Consider the following 23,638-nt stretch of genomic DNA (forward strand, 5'->3'; position numbering starts at 1 on the left):
TGGCTTCATATCTTGAAGGATTTACCATGTTCTAGTTCATCATCTGACCTTTCTCATCCCTTTTATTTTAATGAATTTCTGATATTTTAGAGCAACTGCTGAGATAAAAATGTCCTTGAAAATATGTGTCCTCTGAAAGGGCTTAGATTTTCTAGGTTAGATTTTGACACAGCAAAGGATAGCAAGGATAGACAGAATTTAAATACCTGACTACAACACTCTTTTAGTCTGAGGCCCATAGTAATATTCACCACAATACTTGTGAAAATGCTACTGCTTTTCCTGAGCTGGGCACAGCTGGGCTGACAGACTTGGCAGCATCCTAATTATAATGCTTCTGTACTAAATTCCATATTCTGGAATTAACCAAGGTTGAAATCCCCTGGTAAAATTACTGCCTACAAACGTTTTCAAGGGGAAATAGCAAAGCAAATTCCATGCTGGTTGAAGAAGTGCGATTTTATTGTTTGTTTTTTCTATAGCAGCAGTGAACTCATGCATGTCAAACAGCACAAGAATAGGGCAGGCTCATAAAAAAAAGTTTGAATCTATTGAACATAAGTCACAAATTGTAACTGCTAGCTAGTACAAAAGCCAATAAAATAGGACAATTAAAAAAGACCTATTTTGTCTTCAGCATCATATGGGCAAAGAGAGAAAGCTGGTCATTCCAAGACTAAAGTCTATTCTGTGGATGCTGAGATTTCAGTTTCCCTTGGGACTCAGAGGGAAAGGAGGATATATTAGCAACATTGCGTAGACTCCCAGCACCCTACAGAATACTGTAACATTCTTCCGGAGTTCAGACACCCTGATACTGCAATGAAAGCTGAACATTTTTCCCTTTAAACTCCTTTGTTAGACTGTGAAGGAGTAGTACTTTTTCTGCATTACATGGCACCTTAAAAAGATTTCTGAAGTGAGGGAATCAACATCTATCCCTAAAGATTTGGTTGAGCAAAACAAAGCCACAGCACCAGAATGGTTTCAGACTGGATTACAGACTCAGAAACTGGTTGGGAAAAATAGCTCAGTCTTTGCTTCTGATTTGTTCCCTCATCAACTTTGAGTCAACCCACCCCTCTATTACCAACCCTCTGGACCACTCCTTCTCTGCAGGGAAAGAAAAAAAAGATGCAATCCCAAATTATTTTCTCTCACTCCTACGCCAAAGAAAGCAAACAGATGAGCTTCATATCAACACTTAGTTTTGTGTCACCTACACTGCACAGTTGCTCTGAAAGTGTATTCCCTGATGTTTGTAGAGGTACTCAGGAGCAAGCAGATACTAAGACATAGCAGCTTGATCAGGAAGCACTGTATTTCAATAGATGCTTCCCTCTAGATTTCCAGAGATAACTGAGACATTAGAGTACACTGAGGATTTTGTTTGAAATTATGAAAATAAACAAATGTATACTTTTTAATACTATTTGTTGATGGGGATAAAGGGTTGGGTATCCACATACTGACTACCAAGGAGAAAAAAAAACATAGAATAATTACCCACTACATAAGAACTGTCCATTAAATGAATAAGTCAAGGATCTTTGGTTGTGTTGGGGAAAATCACACTGAAGAACTAATGATCATGACACTTATTTTAGCTTTCTTATTACACAACCAAACTATAAACTACATTCTAATATAGGCAGTACTTATTAATTTCAAAGATAAAGAGTTGTGCCACTGAAGTACAGATGAACCCATATCTAAAAACATAGCTGGAACAGAAAAAGTTTTAACATGAACAAATTCTCTCCAGCTGAATGGAAAAAAGGCTTAATGAAAGTAGTATCTTTATCAATAGTTTTATATTGATATCAATATTTTATATTGATACTTATTTTTATATATTCTATATGTATTTTGATATATTTCTATTCTAGATATTTATATTTCTATATATTTATATCGATTTTACATTGGTATCTTTAATCTCTCTCTCAATGATCTGGACAAGGGGATCGAGTGCACCCTCAGTAAGTTTGCAGACAACACCAAGTTGTGCGGGAGTGTTGATGTGCTTGAGGGTAGGAAGGCTCTGCAGAGGGACCTGGACAGGCTGGGTCGATGGGCTGGGACCAGTTGTATGAGGTTCAACAAGGCCAAGTGCCAGGTCCTGCACTTGGGTCACAACAACCCCATGCAACGCTACAGGCTTGGGGAAGAGCGGCTGGAAAGCTGCCTGGCGGAAAAGGACCTGGGGGTGTTGGTTGACAGCCGGCTGAATATGAGCTGGCAGTGTGCCCAGGTGGCCAAGACGACCAATAGCATCCTGGCTTGTATGAGAAATAGTGTGGCCAGCAGGACCAGGGAAGTGATCGTCCCCGTGTATTCAGCACTGGTGAGGCCACACCTCGAATACTGTGTTCAGTTTTGGGCCCCTCACTACAAGAGAGACATTGAGGTGCTGGAGCGTGTCCAGAGAAAGGCAACGAAGCTGGTGAAGGGTCTAGAGCACAAGTCTGATGAGGATTGGCTGAGGGAGCTGGGGTTGTTTAGCCTGGAGAAAAGGAGGCTGAGGGGAGACCTTATCGCTCTCTACAGCTACCTGAAAGGAGGTCATAGCGAGGGGTGTGTCGGTCTCTTTTCCCAGGTAACAAGTGATAGGACAAGAGGCAATGGCCTCAAGTTGTGCCAGGGGAGGTTTAGATTGGATATTAGGAAAAATTTCTTCATGGAAAGGGTTGTCAAGCATTGGAACAGGCTGCCCAGGGAAGTGGTTGAGTGACTGTCCTTGGAGATGCTTAAAAGGCCTGTAGATGTGGTGCTTAGGGGCATGGCTTAGTGGTGGACTTGGCAGTCCTAGGTTGGACTTGATGATCTTAAGGGTCTTTTCCAACCTAAATGATTCTATTCTATGATTCTAATCTATGGTGAGCAGCACAAGTTTCCTCATCTGAAATGCATCTATTCCTTTGCTTAACAAGAAAACTCTACCTTTTTAAGAGAGAATTAGAAAACCATCTTTTCTATAGCATGAGCAAAAATAAATTTCTCTATGACCCTTTCAAGAATTTTTATTCTATACAGCAGAATTAAGGATAAAGAGCAGGAATGGGGAGGCAGAAGTTAATACTCTAAAAGAGAAGTGTCTTGCAGGAAGTCCATAGTTCTGCGTTAGTTTTCTTCTAAATCACAACAAATTTTAAAACAACATTCAGAACACTGGGAAGCAACATCAACAGTGACGTTTCCCAGTTACTTGAACAGCAGGAGATGAGACCCTGAACTGCGCAGTGTACTGCTGTAAGTATACTCAAAGTCAGAGACTCTAGAAGACTAATACTGCTCAAAAGAAAAATAAGATACACAAGGTTTGTCTAGAATATATCTTTTATTATTTGCAGTCTGTGCAAATTTTAATACATGACTGAATTTCTACATCATTTTCTCTTTTTAAGCACATCCTGGTCTTTTCCAACAACCCAGTTAATTGCACCTTTATTATATACAGTCAGTATTTATGAAATATTACATATGCATCCATGAACTTAGAAAAATAACATGCAAGGGAAATTGTTACCATGAAATGGATAAAAAAAGGTAAAACAGTCAAATCCCCTTTTAGTGTGTTATGGCTTTGCACCACGTATCAGATGTCAAAACAAACAGTTTAAGATGCTTCTTGTTAAAGGCACTTACTGTTCTTCAAATACACTTTCAAATTTAGTTCTATTGCATTAATAAGTGTATCTCTGGGATCATACTTTCATAACACAGCAGAACAGTCCAAAAAGGCAGCATTAATAAAAGGATAAAAGGGTTTTTTATGTTGAAATATGAAAATACCAAGAATTAACACAAACTTTCAGGATTTGGTCCTTATAAAACAGGCAACAGCATTCAGGCAATAGTGATTTCTTTTCTTAGACGCTAACAAAATAATATCCCCAAAAATGAACTCTTCCAGTTCCAGCGTATAGATATGTCTAAGTTGAGTAGCGTACCCTCTAACACCACCCCCAATAAAAACATAGCTTTTCAAGACTAACTACTGCTCCACTTTGGCTGTGAAGGAAGAAACCTCAAAAGAGCATTACACATGCACATACTAGCAAGCCTACAATTCTGTGTCTCTGTATCTGGATGGCTGTCCATAATACCCCTTCTTAGAGTGGTCTGATAGCTGCCGACGGTACTCCTCCTCCTCCTCTGCATCACTGCCGTAGCTGCCACTGTTCTCTAGGTAAGGTCTAATAGGAGGTTTCTGGGGTTCTGGAGGTCTGGAGCTAACACAGCAAGACAGGGAAGGAGAGAGAGATAATGTTTACTTCCATTCTGAAAAGCTGAAAAATAATTATACTTAGTATTGGCTTATGGCCATGTACAACCTAGAAAGGCACATGGAGCAAGTTAAACCCCTTCTAGCCCACAAACAATTGCATGGCCATGGTAAGCCTATCTGGAGAGGCATTTTATTTCCATCAAGCTTGATCCCCATGTTCAGATTTGATCTACTCAACCTACCTGAAGAATGCCAAATTTAAAATTATTAAACACCCCTCCACATGCACACACATACCAAGAGCTTTACAGTACTTTATTCCCTGAGCAGAGACGTTTTCAGCCATCGCTGCTACCCCAACTGACATTTTCCTCCATTATTTTTGCACCAGGTTCTTTCTATGCCTGCTTCTTCTTTTGCACCCCCCATTTCCTGTCTCAAAGTCTGAAGACTTCTTATGTGACATTTCTTAAATTGATAGCCTTCTCTCCTCACTCAAGGCTCTCACTAGGGGTCTCATCCTTAAAAGTGGGCAGAAATAACCCACGCATTTGCTTTTTATACACTGTTGTGCTACCCATTTAATGTGACACTAAGCAGATATATAGAAATAAAATCTCCCAAGGAAGGGCATTTCCTCAGTTTCAAAAGCCATGATTTTTGCAATCCCACATTGTGCAAAAACAAGACGTTATCCTCCTTCCATATTGCCCCAGTGCTTAAACACGCCTTTTAGGCCAATCATTAACATTCCTGTAAAAAGACAACAGCACTGATTTCTGTATGTAAGCAAACACTCTGCATATGTGGTTAAATACTACTTTTCACTACTTTGAAAAAGCATCCAAGGCTATATTAAAAAAGTATGCTTTTCTGAACCCACCAAGAAAACTTGAAAATAATCACTTCATGTTTTCCATTTTTGCATTTTAGATTATATACTATGACATCAAACGATTTGATTCAATAGAAAAAAAAGTCCCATTTCTATTGGCTATTATTAAGAGGCAAGAAAAATTTAAAGTCTTGCAGAGCAGACAACAAAATCCATCATACAGTGTGTTAGCTCTTGCATAGGTGGCTGCTCAAGCCATGGAAATATGCAGTGTGTAGGGTAAAATGTGACCATCGTGTCACATGTGGACCCAGTCCAGAACTCATTTAATTTTAATGAAAGACTACTACTTTCATGAGACTCGATGGGTGACCTCAAGCAAGTTTCATCCTCAGTTTCCCCACCCACATAATACATCTGTAACTGAATAAGCATTTAAGTAATTGAGTGTTATTAAGTAATTACAACAGCAATTATTTGTTAGGATAGACTAACAGTCATCAAGTACCTAGCACCAGAATAATGGACATCAGAGGACATGAATGCAGAAAAGCTTCTGAGTAATACTGATTGGGGCAAAAAATTGCCTCTGCAAATATTTCAGCAAAAGAATATAGTGTTTCTTCCTAGGTAACTCAAATACTATGAATGAACTAAAAGAAAAAAATATCCTGAAAAACAAGAAGAGTTCACTGAAATTTTGCCCCACCTTTACAGTAATCTTTGAAAGAAAACAACAAAGCAATATACTAAGGCAGGATTACTTGTATGAATAAAAACTGGCAAGATCAGTTTTTCTCCTGCTGGTGAAGTAAACAATCAAGACAGAATGCTTTAAACTGGATACACCTTACCTCATAGGCTGGGGCCAGTTCTGTTCTGACTTCTGTGTTTTGACAGGGACAGCATAAATATCTGGGTGCTTCTGGGCTATTTCAAGCTTTAAAAGAAAACAGGAGAAAAATAACTGTTCTTTTTAAGTCTATCCATTAGGGATCCTAGACTGTAGATCTAGCAGGTCACGGTTACATCTCAAACAATTAAAGCACAAATTGATAACTGATCTTATTCATATTCCTACAATTCTATAATCTTTTGCTAGAGTAGTAATTGAAAGTGCACGTGAAAACAATGGATTGCCAAAAGCAACAGGATTACTAGAAGTCAGCTTTCTATAGTTACAGGAGGAAGCCTTAAAATATGTCCTCTTTTCACATCCAAATTCACACAATGGTTATGTCTGTACATGTGGTTTTCCAAACTTCTCCCTCCAGAAGCAACACAAGGGCATGACTTTCATTTTCAGGACGCACACTGTTCTATATGCTGGACAGCACAGCAGGGGGAGAGTGCATCTCTTCATACCCTGGCATTCTGGGCCTCTTGTAGCTCTTGCATTCTTTGCATCCTTGCCTTATGATCCATCTCCTCAAATATTTTTACTTTCCTCAATACAGATTTTGGAGTATTTTCTTGTTCACTTCCTTCCTCTTCCAACTTTGCCTCCTCCTCCTCCTCTGCAGGTGGGACTGCTGGCTGAGAGTTTCTCAGGATGGGACGCCCAAAGGCAGGTTTCACAGAAACAGGTGGTGGTGCTGCTTTAGCTGATACAGTTGAAGTCTCACTGCTGACAGCAATGTTACTTGATTTGGAGTCATAGCTCTTGGGGAAGTCATACAGATCCTCTTTGTTTTGTAACTTTCCCTGTAAGTACAAAATACGCAAACAAAGGTTACATCAGAAACTTCATAATTTTCATTTCAAATGAAGGCATTAATCCGAAATTAATCTTTTTGCCTATGTATTTAACAGTGTCAGTCTTCATCCGAAGTAACACTTGAAAGGTATTTGAATGGCTGCAACATTCTGGCCATACGCTCATACATTACACATCAACCTATAGAAGACTAGCACATTTAGACTTGTTTGTCCCATTTGTTAAGGATTACCAGAACTACAATGTGTGTTAGGGGACAGCACAGAGAAAACTGACCTCCCAAATGATTTGTCAGTACTACCTAATGTAGAATATCACTACCAGGAGTTTAGAATTGCACAGGACCCAAGTCTGTTTTATCTTCCATCTTTATTTTCCTTATACATGTCCTACTCTGCCCAGTCTCCATTGTCAAGGCATACTTGAATATATTTTGAATATATGCAGTATGTGTGGGCACCCATCCTCGTAAAGAAAGGACTTTGGGCTCAGGGAAAATCAGGAATTGCTAAAATAGAATTTGGTGTCCAAACGTCATAATTTTTTTTCCCTGCATCATTCCTGAGCAAGGTTTGAATCAACAGTTAACATCAGTTTCTAGTGATGGAGACTGATTTCAGAGGTAGTAGATTCTGGTTTTGTGCTTCACAATAAAGGCCATCAGATATGCTTTTCCTGATGATTAGCCCACATTTGTTCTTGCTGAGCTAAAAAAGTGCCTTTCAATTTGTTAGCAGACACAAAAAGGAGTCTACTTTCTTATTCCATGTAGAGATCACACATACTTGAAGACAACTGTTATCCTTAAACTTTTCTCTCTGCTTGATCCTGCAATACCTTCAGTCATTCCTTCTCTCCACACTTACAATGTTTTCTAGTATCTAATCTTTCCTATTGCTCTTCCTAATGTGCCACCCTGGAGAGTTCTCCAGAAAGATGAACTTTGTATTTAGATTTGTTTCTACAAGTTTACCTTAGGTGGCTCAGGCTTGAATGCTGGAGGTGGACTTGGTTCTCTAAGGATCTCCCTGCTACCAGCTTTTCTCAACTGAGCCCTTGAACTCTATGAGAGAAAATAAGAGATAAAATCACTGCAGTATCCAGAAATTCAATCATTTTTTCTCTCTCTCAAGTTTACTATTTTGGGAACAGTAACCAGGAGTCAAATGACTGTCAGCAACCTGACCACAATCACTGCAGATGTAATTGTAAAGTTCAAGGTGATGAGACGTCATCAGGAAACTTACAGAGTTAGGCAGAAAAGCAGAGCTATTACTATTTTTGCTCTACACAATGTAGCTCTAAACCACTATCACAGGTAAGATAAAGCTGGTTTAAAAAACTCATTTTTAAGCCATACATACAGGGCTTTCAGAAAGTCCAAAGTACAGTCTTGTTGAAAATCCAATCATCTCACCTCCTCATGATGCACAGGTTCAGAGGACCGGCTAACAGATGAAATCCTTGGTTCGTCCAACGGCTCATCAAGTTCATTGTCAGTGTATGCACCTCCTTCTCCATCTGTATCCTCTAGGTCACTGATCAGCCGACTATCACAACTCAAATAGTCAGCACCCATTGCAGTAAGGTAAGACATACGATCATCTGCATCATCTTCCATGCCGTCCATCTAGAGAAAAGTCAGTAAGAATTAAGGAACAAAGATTAAATATATAAGAATTAGAGTTTAGTTAGGTCTCAACATCATGCCAAACAACTCCTTAAGAATGACTTCGCAGAACTGAAAGTCTAATGCAGAATCATAAAGGAAAGTCCTGTAAAAGTTTATCCTTCCTTACCATTCTCCCCTAGCCACAGCATTAGTGATGAAAGCGCCAAAGTATAACAGGAAGAACAATAAGAAGTAATTTTTTGTTACCAAGACAGACATCAACTGTCTACTTGTCTAACCTATCCAGCACTGGCAAACAAAATTTTGAACGATTTTTACTGGCAAGAGATATCTTGATACATCTGTATATACTTTTACTATAGTCCATAGTACGGTATGGACTGACAGCTTACCTTTCCTTCTGATACCCATACTGCTTCTCCTTGCTGTTGCTGAATTGTATCTTTCAGACTACCATACCAGCTATCGTTGGCTGAATTCAAATTGATGGTGGCTGTAAAAATTGAAGGAAAAAGTGTATCTACACAGCAAATGCAAAGACTTTATCCAGTCTTTGCTGTTAAACACTCTTTGTTTTAGTTATGTGAGAATGTTAAACAGCCATTTCATTTAGGTCATTGACAGAAGCATGGTATTTTTATTTTATTGTTTGTCCATTCCCCAAGCTTATTAAATCACTTATCTTTTAATGACAGGACACCAATTCACCATTTCTCTTGTATTAGAATTTGGCAGAACAAGGAACTTTGAAAAAAGTCAAGGGAGAGATTGCTCATGACCATACCTTTGCACCCTTTTAGTTCCAGCCTGCATGAGTTAATATGCAGGGTAATAAGTGGATGTCTCAAGACTCACAGTCACATCCACTACTCTCTCGATAAGCAGGTTAGACACACATTCTTCCTTACCTGTAAAGAGGTGGGAACAAGTTTTCTTCAGTTTGTTTGCTTGCTCATAAAGTTTTCTTGAGCTCTTGTTAGATGTGGAACATAGCCTTTGTCTCATGGTTTTCACACCCTGCTTACTGTCTGGGTTAAAGAAGACCACAATTGGAAACCACTGGGTATAATTTAGCAGGTCCACTGCTTTAGGAGTCACATCCAACAGAGCATGTTTATCCTATTAACAAGAAAGCCCAGTCAGTGTGCTGCTTGTGGGGAACAAGAGGAGGTGGTTGGAATATGGCATCCTAGGAAAACCAGGATATTTTTGTCCAAATAAGACCACAACTTGTTGGATTTTTTCCCACAGTTATACCATTCAGAAGCCACAGCAGGCAGCCTTTTTCTTTGAGCTCCATTTTTCTGAACAGCTTTTGCCTGAATGTCCACATTCTTATGTTAACTAACTCTCATGTTAAGTAAAATGCACTTATTCCACTTTTTTTTTTTAATAGGTAGTGAAAGTTAACTAGCTTTTCTCTCTACTACAGCTTCCACTACCACAACTATTCCAGGTGCTATCTGTGAGCTTTTATCTACGCTTACTAGCTAAGGCAAATCTCACTTTTTTCATTTAATACATTCCTTCTTAGCTACTTCCAGTGCAAAGATGAATGGGATTTTCAAACGTGTGCTTCAGTGGGGCCTGAGCTCTGAACAGACTTCTGTGTGACATTCTAGCCCTTCTGACATCAATCTTAATTGGGCTCAGGGCAATAAGCTGCAGAGTACATTCTTTTCACCTAAGTCTTCTAGGCTTCTTGATTACCACCTATTTACTGGATCTCTAAACAGTATTATAAAAAGAGTCAATGCAGTCTCAGTAGATGCCACTTAGCTATCACAGTCACTTCCTGTTCAGTTCAACAGTAGTAACTCTGAAGCAATCTAGAACGTTAAGTTTCTGATGACAGTGAGAGCAAGTAGAGCACTGCATGACAATAAAGCCTCCATGGCAAATTCAGAAAGCATATAGTAAAACACAGATGCCCCTCTGTTCAAATTTAGAATGGACTAAGGAAGGAGAATTTAATTTCTAATATCAGGTTCACCCTCCCACTTGGAGGACAGCTATCAAAATTATAAAAATTTTTGTTGAACAATTTCAAAACAGCCCTATCATTAAGACAAGTCTGCTTATTGCAGAAATAGATGCAGTGAAGCTCTGAGGACTCTACAAGTTTTAGGAGCAAACAAATGAAACAACATGCCTTTGAGTGTCAGAAATTTTCACAGTGAAATACTCTACCTGCTCAATGATTTGCCTCACAGTGTTCAAGCGCACTACCCCAGTTGACTTCTCTGAACCTGCGTCTCTGGGTTCTGTCTCTGCAAAGACAACATTTTAGCTTAGCTAGAGTGGCCGGGCAGCTGTGATTATTAAGTTATCCCTTTTCTCAGTTAAGGATGATAAGGAAGCTAGGGGGACAACTTACTTGCTGTCTGGTACAGGTGAGGCAAATCATTTGACAACTTCTCCATAGCGACATCTGCAATAGGGCCAAATATCACCACAGGTCTCTTAAAACCAGCTGAAAGAAAAATATTTGGAGAAAAGATAAGTAGGATAAGACTGATTTTATGTATGAGTGAAGTGGCACAGATAAGACACATACTATACAAGGTTATGAATAAGTTGAATATATTAAAAAACATATTTAAAAAAAATTATTTCTCAAAAGTTCATGCAACAGCCTCACCCATACAGAAAGCTATTTTTTATCAGGTGAGAAAGCAAAAGAGATTGTTCTAACAGAACAGCTTCCTTATTCCTTCTAATGAAAATGTATTGAGAGGACTCTACATTCTGAAAACATACAGCAGATCTTCAGTAATCTTTCCATCCAGCAAAACAGCATGAACCTTGACGCAGTGGGTTTATTTGTTTTCTTCCACAATACCGTCATGTGTGAATACCCAGAAAATTATCTTGACTTGCTCAACATCACTCGTAATATAGTTAGTTTAGAGTCACGGAGATGGACCACACCAACCTTGATTACATTTGGACAACCTTTTGAAAATACTTGGGTTTTATTTGCTCTTAAGGTAATGTTAAAGTGGTATTTATGAGCAAGCTAAAGATTGTGATTGATCTCAGGCATATGGATTGTACTTTCAGAGCTAGCCAAGGGGAAGCTAAGGAAACAAGAAAACCCTGCTTGTTTCTTCCTTTTTTTCATTTTAAACCTTGAAATTGGCACATGTAATTTGGAGGCAAAGGAGAACAGCAGCAGTTTAAAAACATAAAAAGCTTTTTTCTTAGAATAGTTAATAGCATCCAGAAATTTGCATTCTGAGAAAAACGTCATCCCTTCCTCTTGCTCAAATTTAACATTGAACCCACATTGTTCAAAATCACGTACTAAGCTGACCAAACATTTGGACACTAAACCAGCCAGCAATAAATGGGCAGCTGGCTCACAGCAGTCTCACTTACCCTCACGCAACTGAACTCGCTCATAAGCTGGGAATTTTGTGCTCACAGATACAATAGATGTCAGATCTTCACGACTCTTCCTCAGATTCTTCTTCACTCCAGATCGCTGGCCACGTGTTCTCCAGAAGTCTGCCCTATCGCTTGAGCCATCTTTTTGGGCATTTTGAACACTGGCCATCTGCTCAGCTCTGACAGAAAAGGCACAGAGTTCATTTGTACAGAACTAGTCAAAGAGGGCAAAAGCGCTTTCACTGAAGTACAACAGATTTTGAATTTGCAACAGGTAATTTGCCAGACAGACAACCATGACTGGCGGAAAGAATAGAGAAGTCCAGGTTCTTTTGCCTTGGAGCAAACACAGTTTCAGAATGATGCTCTGACTCACCACAGCTACAAGATTGCTGAGCAGGAATGAGTCCTCAGGTCTTAAACTGGTAACTCACACAAGCATAAATAAAAGAATGCAACTGCAAAGAGGTGGTGAGCAAGTGCAACTCAGAACTGAAGGCCTAAGAAATTACTGTCACTATTCTCTTCTCCATTAGGCCTTAATAAGTTAAGTTACTACAGCATAGAAACAAAGCCTGGTTTGGTCAGATCAACTAATGGAGAGGACAGATGTACTAACCAGGAAAGAGGCAGAGGAGTCACATAAGAAGCATATTTCAGGAACTTCTGTACAATGCAGTTGTGAGCTTTTTTCCTCCATCTTAAAATCACAACCATGCTCAAGAACTTAAAAGCTACAGTCTAAAAATACCCTGATTTTTTTGCTGATGAATTTTAATACTTTTACTCATTGTGCACATTTGAACACTTCTTATTACCTTACGTGAATTTTGACTAGGAAAGCATATTTAAGCAAAAACCATTGCTGTGGTTCACTCAGTATTTCACACAAAAATAAGGACTACAGCTACCAAGAAATATTAGCCTTGGAATAAATTCTTGAAACATTTTCCATAAGGATATACAAAAGAAATTCAAGCATTAAAGTTCTTTTAAAAAATTAATCATCAGAGTATTCTTGCACACAGTCATGAGCTTCCTAAGGTGTAGAGGTTTTTTGTTGTTGTTTTTTTGGTTGGTTGGTTTGATTTCATTGGAGGGGATGGGGGAATGGGGGAAAAAAGGCAAAAGCAGCAAAAATAGGACCTTCCACCCATTTTCTAGAAGAGGAACTGAAGCAGCTAGTGGTCAAAGCTTGGTTGATTGCTGAGACAGGAGCTCTAGGTCTGTGTTGCAAATACCTGATCTAGTATGTAGGTAACACCATCCTCTCCTCACATAATGCCATGGTTCTAAAAATCTACAGCTTTACAGGCACAATTGTTGTGAAAGTAAAGACAAAAATTTATTCATTCTTGGGGGTGGGGGGCGGGAAGAAAGAAAGGTATGACACAGGAAGCAAAAATCATTTGGAAAAAACAACCTTACTTCTAACAACGGGTAGGAAGACAGGTGCCACCTTACCTGCTCTTATTTGGAATGAGGCCCTTTTCCAGTTCATTTCCAATTCTCACAGCCAGCCAGTTTCCCAGTTTGCCATCATACAGTGTATCGACTACTCTAAAGATCTCCCCTCTGGTGAATGCTAAGCTCTGTGGTGACTCTTTTTCACACTCAAAGTGGCTCCTGATGAAGAATGAATCCCCTCTGCCACAGGCCATGATGTCTCTGTAGACTAAAACAGGAACTCCCCTTCAGTTTATTTTTTTTAAACTTGAAAGAAAGATTAAGCTGTCATTCTAGAGAATAGTTTTGAAATTCTTCCCCTCCACTCAAAAAGATGCAAAAAACCAGCCTTCGCATCCATTGCCCTACACACACATTTCCAAGAGTGTTCTATACTTGTACATGTACAGCCCTTACAGCTCTGAGGGAAGGAGGTACTTACACCTTCCGAACGCAAAAGGCATCAATGGTACTTCAATATTACAGTAGGCTGTGTCTCCAATAGGCTTTGCTTGCTCCCTAACCGTTCATCAATAAAACTGTCCATTTGCTGCTATCTGACTGAACCCCTTATGACTGCCAAGGCACAGCAGAAATGGAATGCTAACAGCAGATCCTGGACCAGCTGATACAGATGGAAAAGCAGAAGGAGCAAACAGTACATTGCCACTCTTCGGGATTAAGATGAGATGCTATTTGCTAACAATGAAAGAGATGGAAAAGTGCTCTGAAAAATGCATCATACATGCACATTTGTATGGCCCTCATGGTATGGAATACAGCTATCGTCTAAACTGCTGAAAAGGAGGGTAACTAAAATGCTATCAAGAATAAGCACAAGGGAGATTATTTGTAGTTTCACTAACAAAACAGAGCTTAAAAGCTTCATGGATATACACACATTTTGTTCAAAGCACCTACCTTCATATTTGCTTTGAGCCAAAATTGTCACTGTTTCACCTTTGGGAATTTCTAAGAGATACAAAACAGCATCTTCCCGAACAATGCCTCTGAAGTCTTGAGTGTTTACCTATGTACCAAAAAAAAAAAAAAAAAAAAAAAAATCAACACCTGAAAAATCAACAATAAAAGGAATAACCAAAGATTTTTGTTTCATCTAAAATATCTTAAATATTCTCTTTCCTTATTACACTTTTTTTTTAAGTCAATATGGATGTCTGTTGCCACAAATAATCCAGCCATTAACAGTAATCTTTCTGAAATAACAAGGTCCTGGATGTGCACTGCTAGAGTGTTTCTTCTACTTCAACAGGCTCCAAAAGGCCTTGAAAATCAAGGCTATCACAAAAGAAAAGAGGCAGAAGAGAAAATTACATTAGCCTCCTATTAGAATTTTCAGGAAAAAAAGGAGAATGTAAGAGAACAAAATGGCATAGATGATATAATTCACAAACTGGAAAAATAAATCACTGGTACCCAAGGAAACCGGAGAAAGATAAAAGAAGAAAAATATGCTGGCCTCAATTTTTTCCCCTCCAAGACTAGGAAGAAGCATTGTACAGAACATTTATACTCCCATCTTGGGGCATTTTTCTTGATTAATATTTCTCCCACCTACCCCTTCCACAGAACTTTAAACAAACTAAAGCTTGATATATAAGTCTCCTTCAAAAACTCATTTCAGTAAGATCCCTCCACCACACATACACACTTCCAAAGCAATAACTTGACTTCCTCAGATCATAATTTCCTCCATATTTCCACTAAAAAGCAAACCAAAAAATACACAAGTGATTTGCATTTCAGGGCCACATACTTGTAACTCATACCTTAAGAATCTGATCTCCTTCCTGCAGTCCCTCCTGATCAGCTGAGGTGCCTTCTTGAATTCCAGCGATAAATATCCCTACATCATTTCCACCAGCCAGTCGTAGACCCACACTGTCCCCTTTCTTGAATCTCACCATTTTTGTATTAGGACTACAAGATTTACAGGCAGAAAAAGGAAGTAAGGCCAGATGTTAGGCATATGACAGTAACAGGTTGTCAAGAGAAAAACACTGCAACACTTTCAACAAAATCATATTAATATTCTTAGTCCCTTTCTTTCACTATATAGGCTGTATTTACCCAGGTAACTCTTCTGTGAGGGAAGGAAGCAGAGAATTTGTATTTTTCAGTGTAGAAACTGAACTAGGAAGAGTGACCAAGTGGCACACACAGACTTGACAGAGCAGGAAAACAACTCCCTGTTCCTGAAGTCCCCAGATAGTTCCCTACTTATTGGATACTCTCTCAGATGAGCAGCTGGGTTTTTTGTGAAAACAGCCTGAGTTATAAGTAATCATACTCATTGTTTTTTCCTCTATATGCTTGGAGAACTGTCATACGAATTAAATTTATACCACTTTTCTTTGCAGTTTAACATGTTTGTTAGACAGAATGCTTCAAGTTTTCTTGTAATGAGAAATATTTCCAAGTATACTCTATTGGTATGTTAACAATCAGTCCTTTCATATTGCAGTGGGAGAGGCTACTGGACTAGGTTCAACTTTTTTGCTGTCAGAAAAGCTGTATGCCCGAGTGACCTTCCACACAGAGGACAGTACTTATCTGTCAGCCTTTCTCAGTAATACCCTAAGCCTGTATTATGAATTTCCCTTCAACAAAATAATCACTTGATTACTTTGCACATCAATGACAACATATGCAGGGTCCAACCCAGAAAAGATCTGAGACGAGAATCCATCTGAGAAAATACTCCAAGCTACAGAATATCTTCAAAACCTTATCTTCAGGCTTCTGCTTAAAATCTCAGTGCTCCTCTCCCTTCAATTTCTGTATTTGGAAACTCTCAAAAGAAAACATGTAAGTTGATTTCCTATTAATACAGTTTCCAGCTTTTAGTATCTTAATTGTTAAAGAATCGACCAGGTTCCATTTGACCACTTTAAAAAAATCAACCCCTCCCCCCCCCCTAAACTTTGGAAGCAGTATTTTGTTCATTTCTAAGCAGAGACTAGAACTGCAATATGGACTGCACAGGCTTGGATTTGAAGAAAAGACACAAATTTCTGTATAGAAGTTTCCAGCTTGTACAGAAACACACGTATGCTTGGCCTTGTCTTGCAACAAGCTTGTTTACAAATCAAATTGAGGACATTCTCTTTGTATCTTAATATTGCGGGGAAGGGGAGGGTTGTCTTTTGTGTACATATAAAATAACAGAAGAGGTGTAAAATACATTTCCATAGAATTGCACAGGTTAGAATGGCCCTCTGCTCAAAGCAGGTTGTTCAGAGCCTTGATCAGTTATGTTTTTTAGTATCTTTGGTGGTAGAGATACCACAGCCTACAAGGGAAAGCTGTTCCAGTGGTTAACCACACTCATAATAAAAAGTCGTCTTGATATCAAGTCAGAATTTCCTATATTCCAGCTTGTGTCCCTTGCTCTTCGTCCTACTACTGTACCCCTCTAAGAAGAGTATGGCTCTGTTTCCTCTACACCCACTACCCATTAGGTCATTGCAGACAGCAGTAAGATGTCCCTTCAGTCCTCTATTCTTAAGGCTTAACAAGACAGTTTTCTCAGTTTTTTCTCACATCATATGCTGCAGCCACCGACTCCCTAGACTCGCTCCAGTGTGTCAATGTCTTTCTTGTCCTAGGGAGCCCCAAAATGGACATAGTACTCCAAATACTATTTCAAAGTGCCAACCAGAGCAGAATAAAAATATACCACTGTGTACATTCCCATGCAAGCCCAGAAACACAGGGTGTTCTGTACCTTCCAGGTAGAAGGCAAGTCTATACCTTCCAGGCAGATACTTCTAAAACTAAGTTTAACTCAAATAAGGTCAGTTAGAAGCCATGTCATCTCTCCTTGGCATTAAGCTATAAAGGGAATATCATTCCAAATGGGCAAAAAACCCCGAAACCCATGCAACCAAGAACCAGGTACAGGTCACTGGAAGAACAATGAGTGCAAAAGAACACAGCAAGTGCTGCCTTACCCATAGATTGCTTCATCTTCAGGGCTGGGTTTAAGAATCGTTCTTGTAACTGCTTTTGGTTGAGACACTATATGTAAAAGCCAATAGAAGTTACTGAGCTATTAAATAAGTTATAAATGGTAGCAATTTTTAGCTATCAGATAGCAATCAAACCCCTCCATGCCAAAGATTAATACAGATTTAAATGTCAAGCATCTCTGACTGAATTTATTTACTTCCATTATTTTTTTAAATTCTTGAAAAAGAATAAAAAGATCAAGGGAGGGATACGCAACTCTTTCAGGCAAGCCAGATCAGACTTCAGGATTAGCTTCATTTGGCTGCTTAGGGCAACAGGCTACAGTGGATGCTCTAGGAGAATACTTGCTTTTTGAAGTGGTAATTCTAATAAGCAACTCCCTTCAAATAATCTCAGGTCTTTCCTTTCCCTCTGCACCACAAAGCAAAGACAGACCTCTTCTCTGTGTGTCAGGACAGGGTTGACATGAAGAGTATACTAGATATATCAACACAATTTGAGGGAGTAGACATTCTGTGGCCAGGAAAAAAAAAGCAACTAAAAACTTCAAACTCTGACCTGCCGGGTCATCTTGGTACTTCAGTTCTTTGTTTGTGTCTACAACTGTAACAGCAGGAGTAGCAATGTCACCAGTCGATTTGAATGGTGTAGGCATTGCTCCCATCCTGGACATCCTACTGGATGGATCATCTTTTGCACTAAAGGAAAGAAAAAAGAAAAAAGGCGTAGTGAAATCAGATAAGAATGCCACATATTTTAAGAATTTCTTTGACAAGCATTAGAAAAAAATGGACTAGAAAAGACCATTTCTTACTTCGGTTTCTCTTTCAGCTTTTCATTGGATGAATGTGAATCTAGATCAGAATGATGTAATCTGTCATCTTGAGGGGACAATGATCTGTTTGACTCTATTTCAGAAATGTCTGTAAAGAGAGCAGCAAATCAAGAAATGTAGGATTTGTTTAAATTATCTGCACATCTGATCACCACATTTATTTACAAAGCTTTCACATATAAGATATGCTGAACCTTTAAGCCTACTCCTGTTCCAAGTTGGATTTGACTAGGATTCAAAAAGTGCTGTATGCCTTTTTAGTGCTTCCACCCCTCCCCCAGACACCCCCCTCCCCCTAAAAATATTTCAGGAAGGTTTCACACAACTTTTAGGAAACACACTCACATCACACAACTACTTTGAATGTACCATAGACTCATTAACTAGTGTTAGCAGCCCTTTATTTGAGGTCTCATGGAGGTTCCCCAAACAGAAGACCACCTTCACATCAACAGTCCTCACATCATTGCTTTTCACTGACAAAAGAAACAGAGTAGCCCTCAGACTTGAACTGTATCTCAGTCTTCACAGTAAAACCTACAAAAAGTTGCACCCAGTATTCTGACATCAGAGAAGCAAATATCTTGCACTAAATAATGTAACACCCTGCTCCCTCAAACATCCTGAGCTCTTCCCAAAACAAGATTATGTTGAGAGATAATAGCTCATACGCTGTGAGAGATCATTTGTACAGAATAGATGCTGGAATAGAAACCCGTTGTCCAGGGGGACTTAATTTCCTCTTGTCCTGACATTTTTTTTCCCCTCCCGTTGAATGCTGTGATTAATGTTAATGCCCTCAGAAGGAGAGACCAGTCCAATCCAGTTGTTTTTAGAACTGAAGTCTTTTATTAAAGCAACCAACTTGCTTGTTCTGAGAAGTAAGATTGATTTTGCCAGACCAACACTGCTTCTTCTATCTCTGCCCCTGCCCAAAATGTAATTATATGATTACTACAAAATTATTCTTTCACCTAAAGGATGTGGGCTTGATGCTTAACTGGCTATTACTTATGTTTGTTTGGTTTTGGTTTTTTTGTTTGTTTGTTTTTAAAAGAACCTAGTACCACTCTACCACAGCAAAACACTGTAAGCTCCATTCTGTTCCGGCACAGAGTCCGAAACTTTTTATACACATTAAACCTCACCATCCATTTCTGAGTCACTGTCGTTCAATGAAGGAATGTTGAGCAGTGTCTGCTTTCTGTCCCTGAGGACAACCAGCTGGAGCTTCCCCCGTGACTTCTCAATCAATTTTCGGGCATCAGCTAAAGACATGTTCTCTGTCACTGTACCATTGATCTGGACATAAAAAGGCAACAATAACACTACAAGTAAACAAGTCCATATTGTGCTCAAGTTAAACTTGACTATAACATAACTTACTCCAGAGTAACCACTGTAACAAGTGCCTGCTAAACTGCCAGCACTATAACCAGAACAGACCTTGAGAATGATATCCCCTTCATGAAGGTTGCCATCTTTGGTTGCTAGGCCAGTACGGGTCATTTCTTTTATGAAGATCTGACTTCCAAGCCGGAGACCATATTCTGGAATCAGGGGAATAATCGACTGTAGTTTAGAAGATGAGCGAGGATGCATTTTTTTAAAAACTACACAGTGTACATGCAGCACACCCCATTACACCATGAGAAAACAAAAATTAAAAAAACATGGACCTAGTAAAGCCGCTTAACCCTAAGCTAACTCCTATATCTGTGCTGTCACCACACTAAGAACAAATAGCAGTCCAAAACCAAATCACAGATGGATGATTAGTCTGCACGTTCAACAGCAAAACAACGCCTTTGTTCTGGAGGTGCTTATTAACATGCTGGACTAGATTCTCGCTCTGTATCATATTTTGCATGGCATAGAGAGGGAAAAGGGTCAAAAAGCGCTAACAGAAGAGCTGGGTTTTTTACCAGTTGCTGCATGCTGACCCTGTCCTATCTGTACCCCAGTGTCTCTGTTTCAGGCAAAGGATCCCCCCCTGCCTTTTTTCCCCTTTGATCCATGTTACTTGGATCAGCATATTTGCTATGTAAAAAGAAAGGCAACACTCTTAAAACACGCACATCCTAGAACAATGGAAAAGGAAAGAAACAGTTATCTGCTTTAAAAAATCATCACATCTGAGTGAGTCTGCAAAGTATCCATATGAATGGCAGGAATTATTACGGAATTACTAACTACATACAAAACTTAACAGACACCTTAAATTTCTCCTTATTTGTATACCTATCTGCATTATCTTTACAAGTGGAAACATTATATGCAGGGGAAGAAGAGGAAGAAGGGAAAAGGATCCTTGCCAGAGTCAATGAAAAAAGAGGTTAGCTCCTGCATACAAAGCTTACATGAGCAGAAAATTCTTACAAATCACAACAGGACTGATTAGAAAAAACTAACAACCCACAAAATCACCACAAAGAAACCACCACACTCCCCTGAAAAAACCCAAACAGAAAAGAATGCATAACCTAATCTCAGATATGCTTTTTAGCAGAAGAGTCTTTATTTCACAGCACAGGAAAGATCAGGCTTTTGGCTTTCATTTACACACTCCAGTACTCCGCAAGGAAAGGCAGTTTCAGCTGTTGCTATTTCAGTATTCTTTAACTACGTTCTGAAGTATTCAGAACCAAACAATCCTTGGAACTAATTTAACTATACTGAAGGAAAGAAGTAAGGGTGCTATTAAAGGCAGAGTCTACGCTTCACCCTGTGTAGCTGACCCTTTTGTAGATGTGCCAAGTGTAATATGAATCATGATCAGATCCATGTTTCCCACCAGAACCAGAAGAATAGGGCAGAGAAAATGGAAAACCAAAGGACACAGTGGCTTGAAAAGACTGAAATGATGTGGGTGAACAGTTCTTTGTTCAAAGGTAAAGTTCAAGGCGCTGGGGGAAAAAGCAACCCAAACCAGCCAGGAAGAATGAAAGAACAACTTAAGCAATCAGTTAGAAAACCCAACATTTAACCTGTAAAAGCAGAGAATATTCAGCTCCTCTCCCTCCCCCACCAACATAACATGCTGTATTAAAAGTCAGTTCCTCTCCTCTCCTACTATACCTACCTTCATTATGTCTGCCTTTTGTTAAGAGAACACTGATTGGTCCATTCTGATCCTGCGGTCCTAGGTACTCATGTTGATGGTGTATTTCAGGCGAAGGACTTCGGGAACAAAGCCTGTCCTGACTTCGACTCCTCATTTCCCTCCCATATCTAGGATCAGCTTGAGATCCATGACTATAACTGGGTGGGCTGTAGTCTCCTCTGTATTCCCGTTCATAGCCACCATCCCTGTCGATGCTCCTTCCTCTGCTCCGATCTCTTCTATAGTCTCGATCCAAGCTCCTGTCAACGCTTCTACCACGACTTCGATCACGGCTGTAGCTGCATTCCCTATCACGGTCTCTGCTTCGGTTACGCCCTCTGTCTTGTTCATCTCTATAGCTCTGATCCAGGCTGTTTCCCCAGCTTTGGCTGCGCCCTCCATTACCACTATGCCAGCTTCTGTTGCTATATCCACTTTGAGCACTTCTCCCATCAAATTCGGCATGGTCATCCATTACATCTAAAGCTCTGTCCTCATAGTCAAGGGAGGGGCTTCTCTTCAGCGCAGCAGCCTGCACTTTTCTTGGTCTTTTCACTACCTGTTCAGTGCAATACGAAACAAACAAAAAACCCCTCCAGTGGTCAGAATGTTAAATTCAACACATGAATATTCTTCACACTTCAAAGGGACACACACACACAAGACACAATGTTCTATTTATAGAACAACCAGTAAATTAGATTATTTAGACGTGCAGAAGAAATACTTACTAATTGGGAGGATAAAGAACAGTAGGAGAATTTTTAAAAAAAAAAAAATCAGATTAGCAACCACATTCTTTTACCTCTGCAAGAGTGTGAGTAATGAATACTTTTTTTTAGAAGTCATCTAGAAAAAGAAAAATGTGACAAGCCCCCAAAAGAGAGAGTTGCAGATTCCTCTCTCAACTATGGAAGCCTATCTGGACAGCAAATCCTTGGACAAGGTCTGTGTATGCCGAACATCGATTGCCTCACATAACTTTGTTTTTTTCCAACTACCACTCATTATTCAGTAAAATTAAAGATCAAGGACATACATTTTATTTCCAGTTTTTCAACAGGATAACTTCGTGACACTGTTGTTTAATTTCCATTTGTTTTACCTGTAGAAACTATGTCTTTGCTTTGTTTTATTTACTTTGTACATTCTATTGGGCAAAGGTGTGCTTTGCTTTATGAATTTATAGTACATTTCCTAGAAGAAAACCAAGATCTTGACTGGTTACACAGATACATACCATTTTAGAGTGAATACACTGGTAATTTACTTACAATGGTGGCCACTTTTCCACTTTTCCTAAGCTGTTGGACTGCAAAAGAATGTGGAACATTTTCCATTGGGGTCCCATTAACTATGACCACCCGGTCATTTTCTCTGGAAGAGGGGGGGAGGGGGGCGGGAAAAAGAGAAAAAAAGGATTTAAGAGGAGTCTTCATGAAAACACCAGAACAAAATTTCTTCTTTTTTTCCAGGAGGAAACTATGGATTTCATTTACTTTAACAGGGAGTTTTGCTTAAAAACCTGTGTTAGTTATACAAATGCTACAATACTTGAATATTAGAAGAAGCTTTCAGTATGTTTAAAAATTAGACTTCGGGCAGTGGTGCGTATCTTTGTACATGTACTACATGCAGCTAAGTACCTTGCCATACTGTCAGAGAAGATTCTGGTTTTTAAAGAATATTTGTAATGACCATAAAAACTTTTTTTTTTTAAGTTCTTTCAGAACTAGTCTTTCACACCTAGTTCTAGATTCTTTTCACACCAACATAAGAATTTCAAGAGAGCTTCAAATTGCTGCAGCCATAGCAGTATTCAGACAAATCTTGACAAGTATCACTCTAGTACACTTTTCTGAAAGACTGTATTTAGGTCCCATCTACTCTTAAGTAAGATGATTGGGGTGGAGTGGGGGGGGTGGGGTGGACACGGACCAACCAAACTATAATACGCAAAAAGTCCTCCCTGTCCTAAAACACAGGCCAAAAGAGATTACTAACTTGTCTATTCAGACCTCCTGCATGTCAAATAGACCATTAAGACTTAATGCAGTCACCCCCAGGAGACAGCCTTGTAACACATGATTAGTTAAAAAACATCATCTTCCAGAAGGGCATTTCAGCGCATGAAGTGCAGGAGATTTTAAAAAAAAAAAAAAAATCTACCACTCCTCATATTAGTTTATTCTGGTGACTACTCAGTTACTAACCTTACAGTCAGAGCATTAGCTCAACCAATTACTGGTTACCGTGCCATTTTCTGCTAGATAAAAGAAATCTTTAGTACCCATTATTTTCTCTTCACTGTAATCAAGTCACATCACAATCTTCTTTTTAAATAAGTAGATTACATACTTTAAGCCTCTCTTTGTAAGTCACTTTCTCTAACTCCTGAATGATTTTGTGCCTCTTTTCATACCCTTCCAATTCCTTTTATGGAATGAGTATGCCA

The 23,638-nt window shown here is 39.2% G+C and overlaps 1 protein-coding gene across 4 annotated transcripts in view; it reads right to left on the bottom strand.

Annotated features, from left to right (window-relative positions):
• Positions 1 to 3,330: 3,330 nt before the first annotated feature.
• TJP2 (tight junction protein 2) overlaps positions 3,331 to 23,638 on the bottom strand; it is a 67,558-nt gene continuing 47,250 nt past the window's right edge. For all 4 annotated transcript variants that reach the window (XM_072858938.1, XM_072858941.1, XM_072858939.1 and 1 more), the window contains 20 exons: positions 22,458 to 22,560; positions 21,163 to 21,742; positions 19,527 to 19,630; positions 19,229 to 19,382; positions 18,060 to 18,168; positions 17,804 to 17,943; positions 17,227 to 17,293; positions 15,043 to 15,193; positions 14,174 to 14,282; positions 13,271 to 13,481; positions 11,798 to 11,985; positions 10,794 to 10,889; positions 10,607 to 10,686; positions 9,325 to 9,535; positions 8,809 to 8,909; positions 8,201 to 8,413; positions 7,757 to 7,846; positions 6,432 to 6,770; positions 5,921 to 6,006; positions 3,331 to 4,235 (listed from right to left, as the gene is read on the bottom strand). In XM_072858938.1, the coding sequence (XP_072715039.1) occupies positions 4,067 to 4,235; positions 5,921 to 6,006; positions 6,432 to 6,770; positions 7,757 to 7,846; positions 8,201 to 8,413; positions 8,809 to 8,909; positions 9,325 to 9,535; positions 10,607 to 10,686; positions 10,794 to 10,889; positions 11,798 to 11,985; positions 13,271 to 13,481; positions 14,174 to 14,282; positions 15,043 to 15,193; positions 17,227 to 17,293; positions 17,804 to 17,943; positions 18,060 to 18,168; positions 19,229 to 19,382; positions 19,527 to 19,630; positions 21,163 to 21,742; positions 22,458 to 22,560 (3,301 nt within the window). In that variant the 3' untranslated portion in view covers positions 3,331 to 4,066. The remainder of the gene's footprint in view (positions 4,236 to 5,920; positions 6,007 to 6,431; positions 6,771 to 7,756; positions 7,847 to 8,200; positions 8,414 to 8,808; positions 8,910 to 9,324; positions 9,536 to 10,606; positions 10,687 to 10,793; positions 10,890 to 11,797; positions 11,986 to 13,270; positions 13,482 to 14,173; positions 14,283 to 15,042; positions 15,194 to 17,226; positions 17,294 to 17,803; positions 17,944 to 18,059; positions 18,169 to 19,228; positions 19,383 to 19,526; positions 19,631 to 21,162; positions 21,743 to 22,457; positions 22,561 to 23,638) is intronic.

Source organism: Ciconia boyciana, chromosome 4, assembly GCF_034638445.1.
Source record: "Ciconia boyciana chromosome 4, ASM3463844v1, whole genome shotgun sequence".
NCBI lineage: Eukaryota > Metazoa > Chordata > Aves > Ciconiiformes > Ciconiidae > Ciconia > Ciconia boyciana.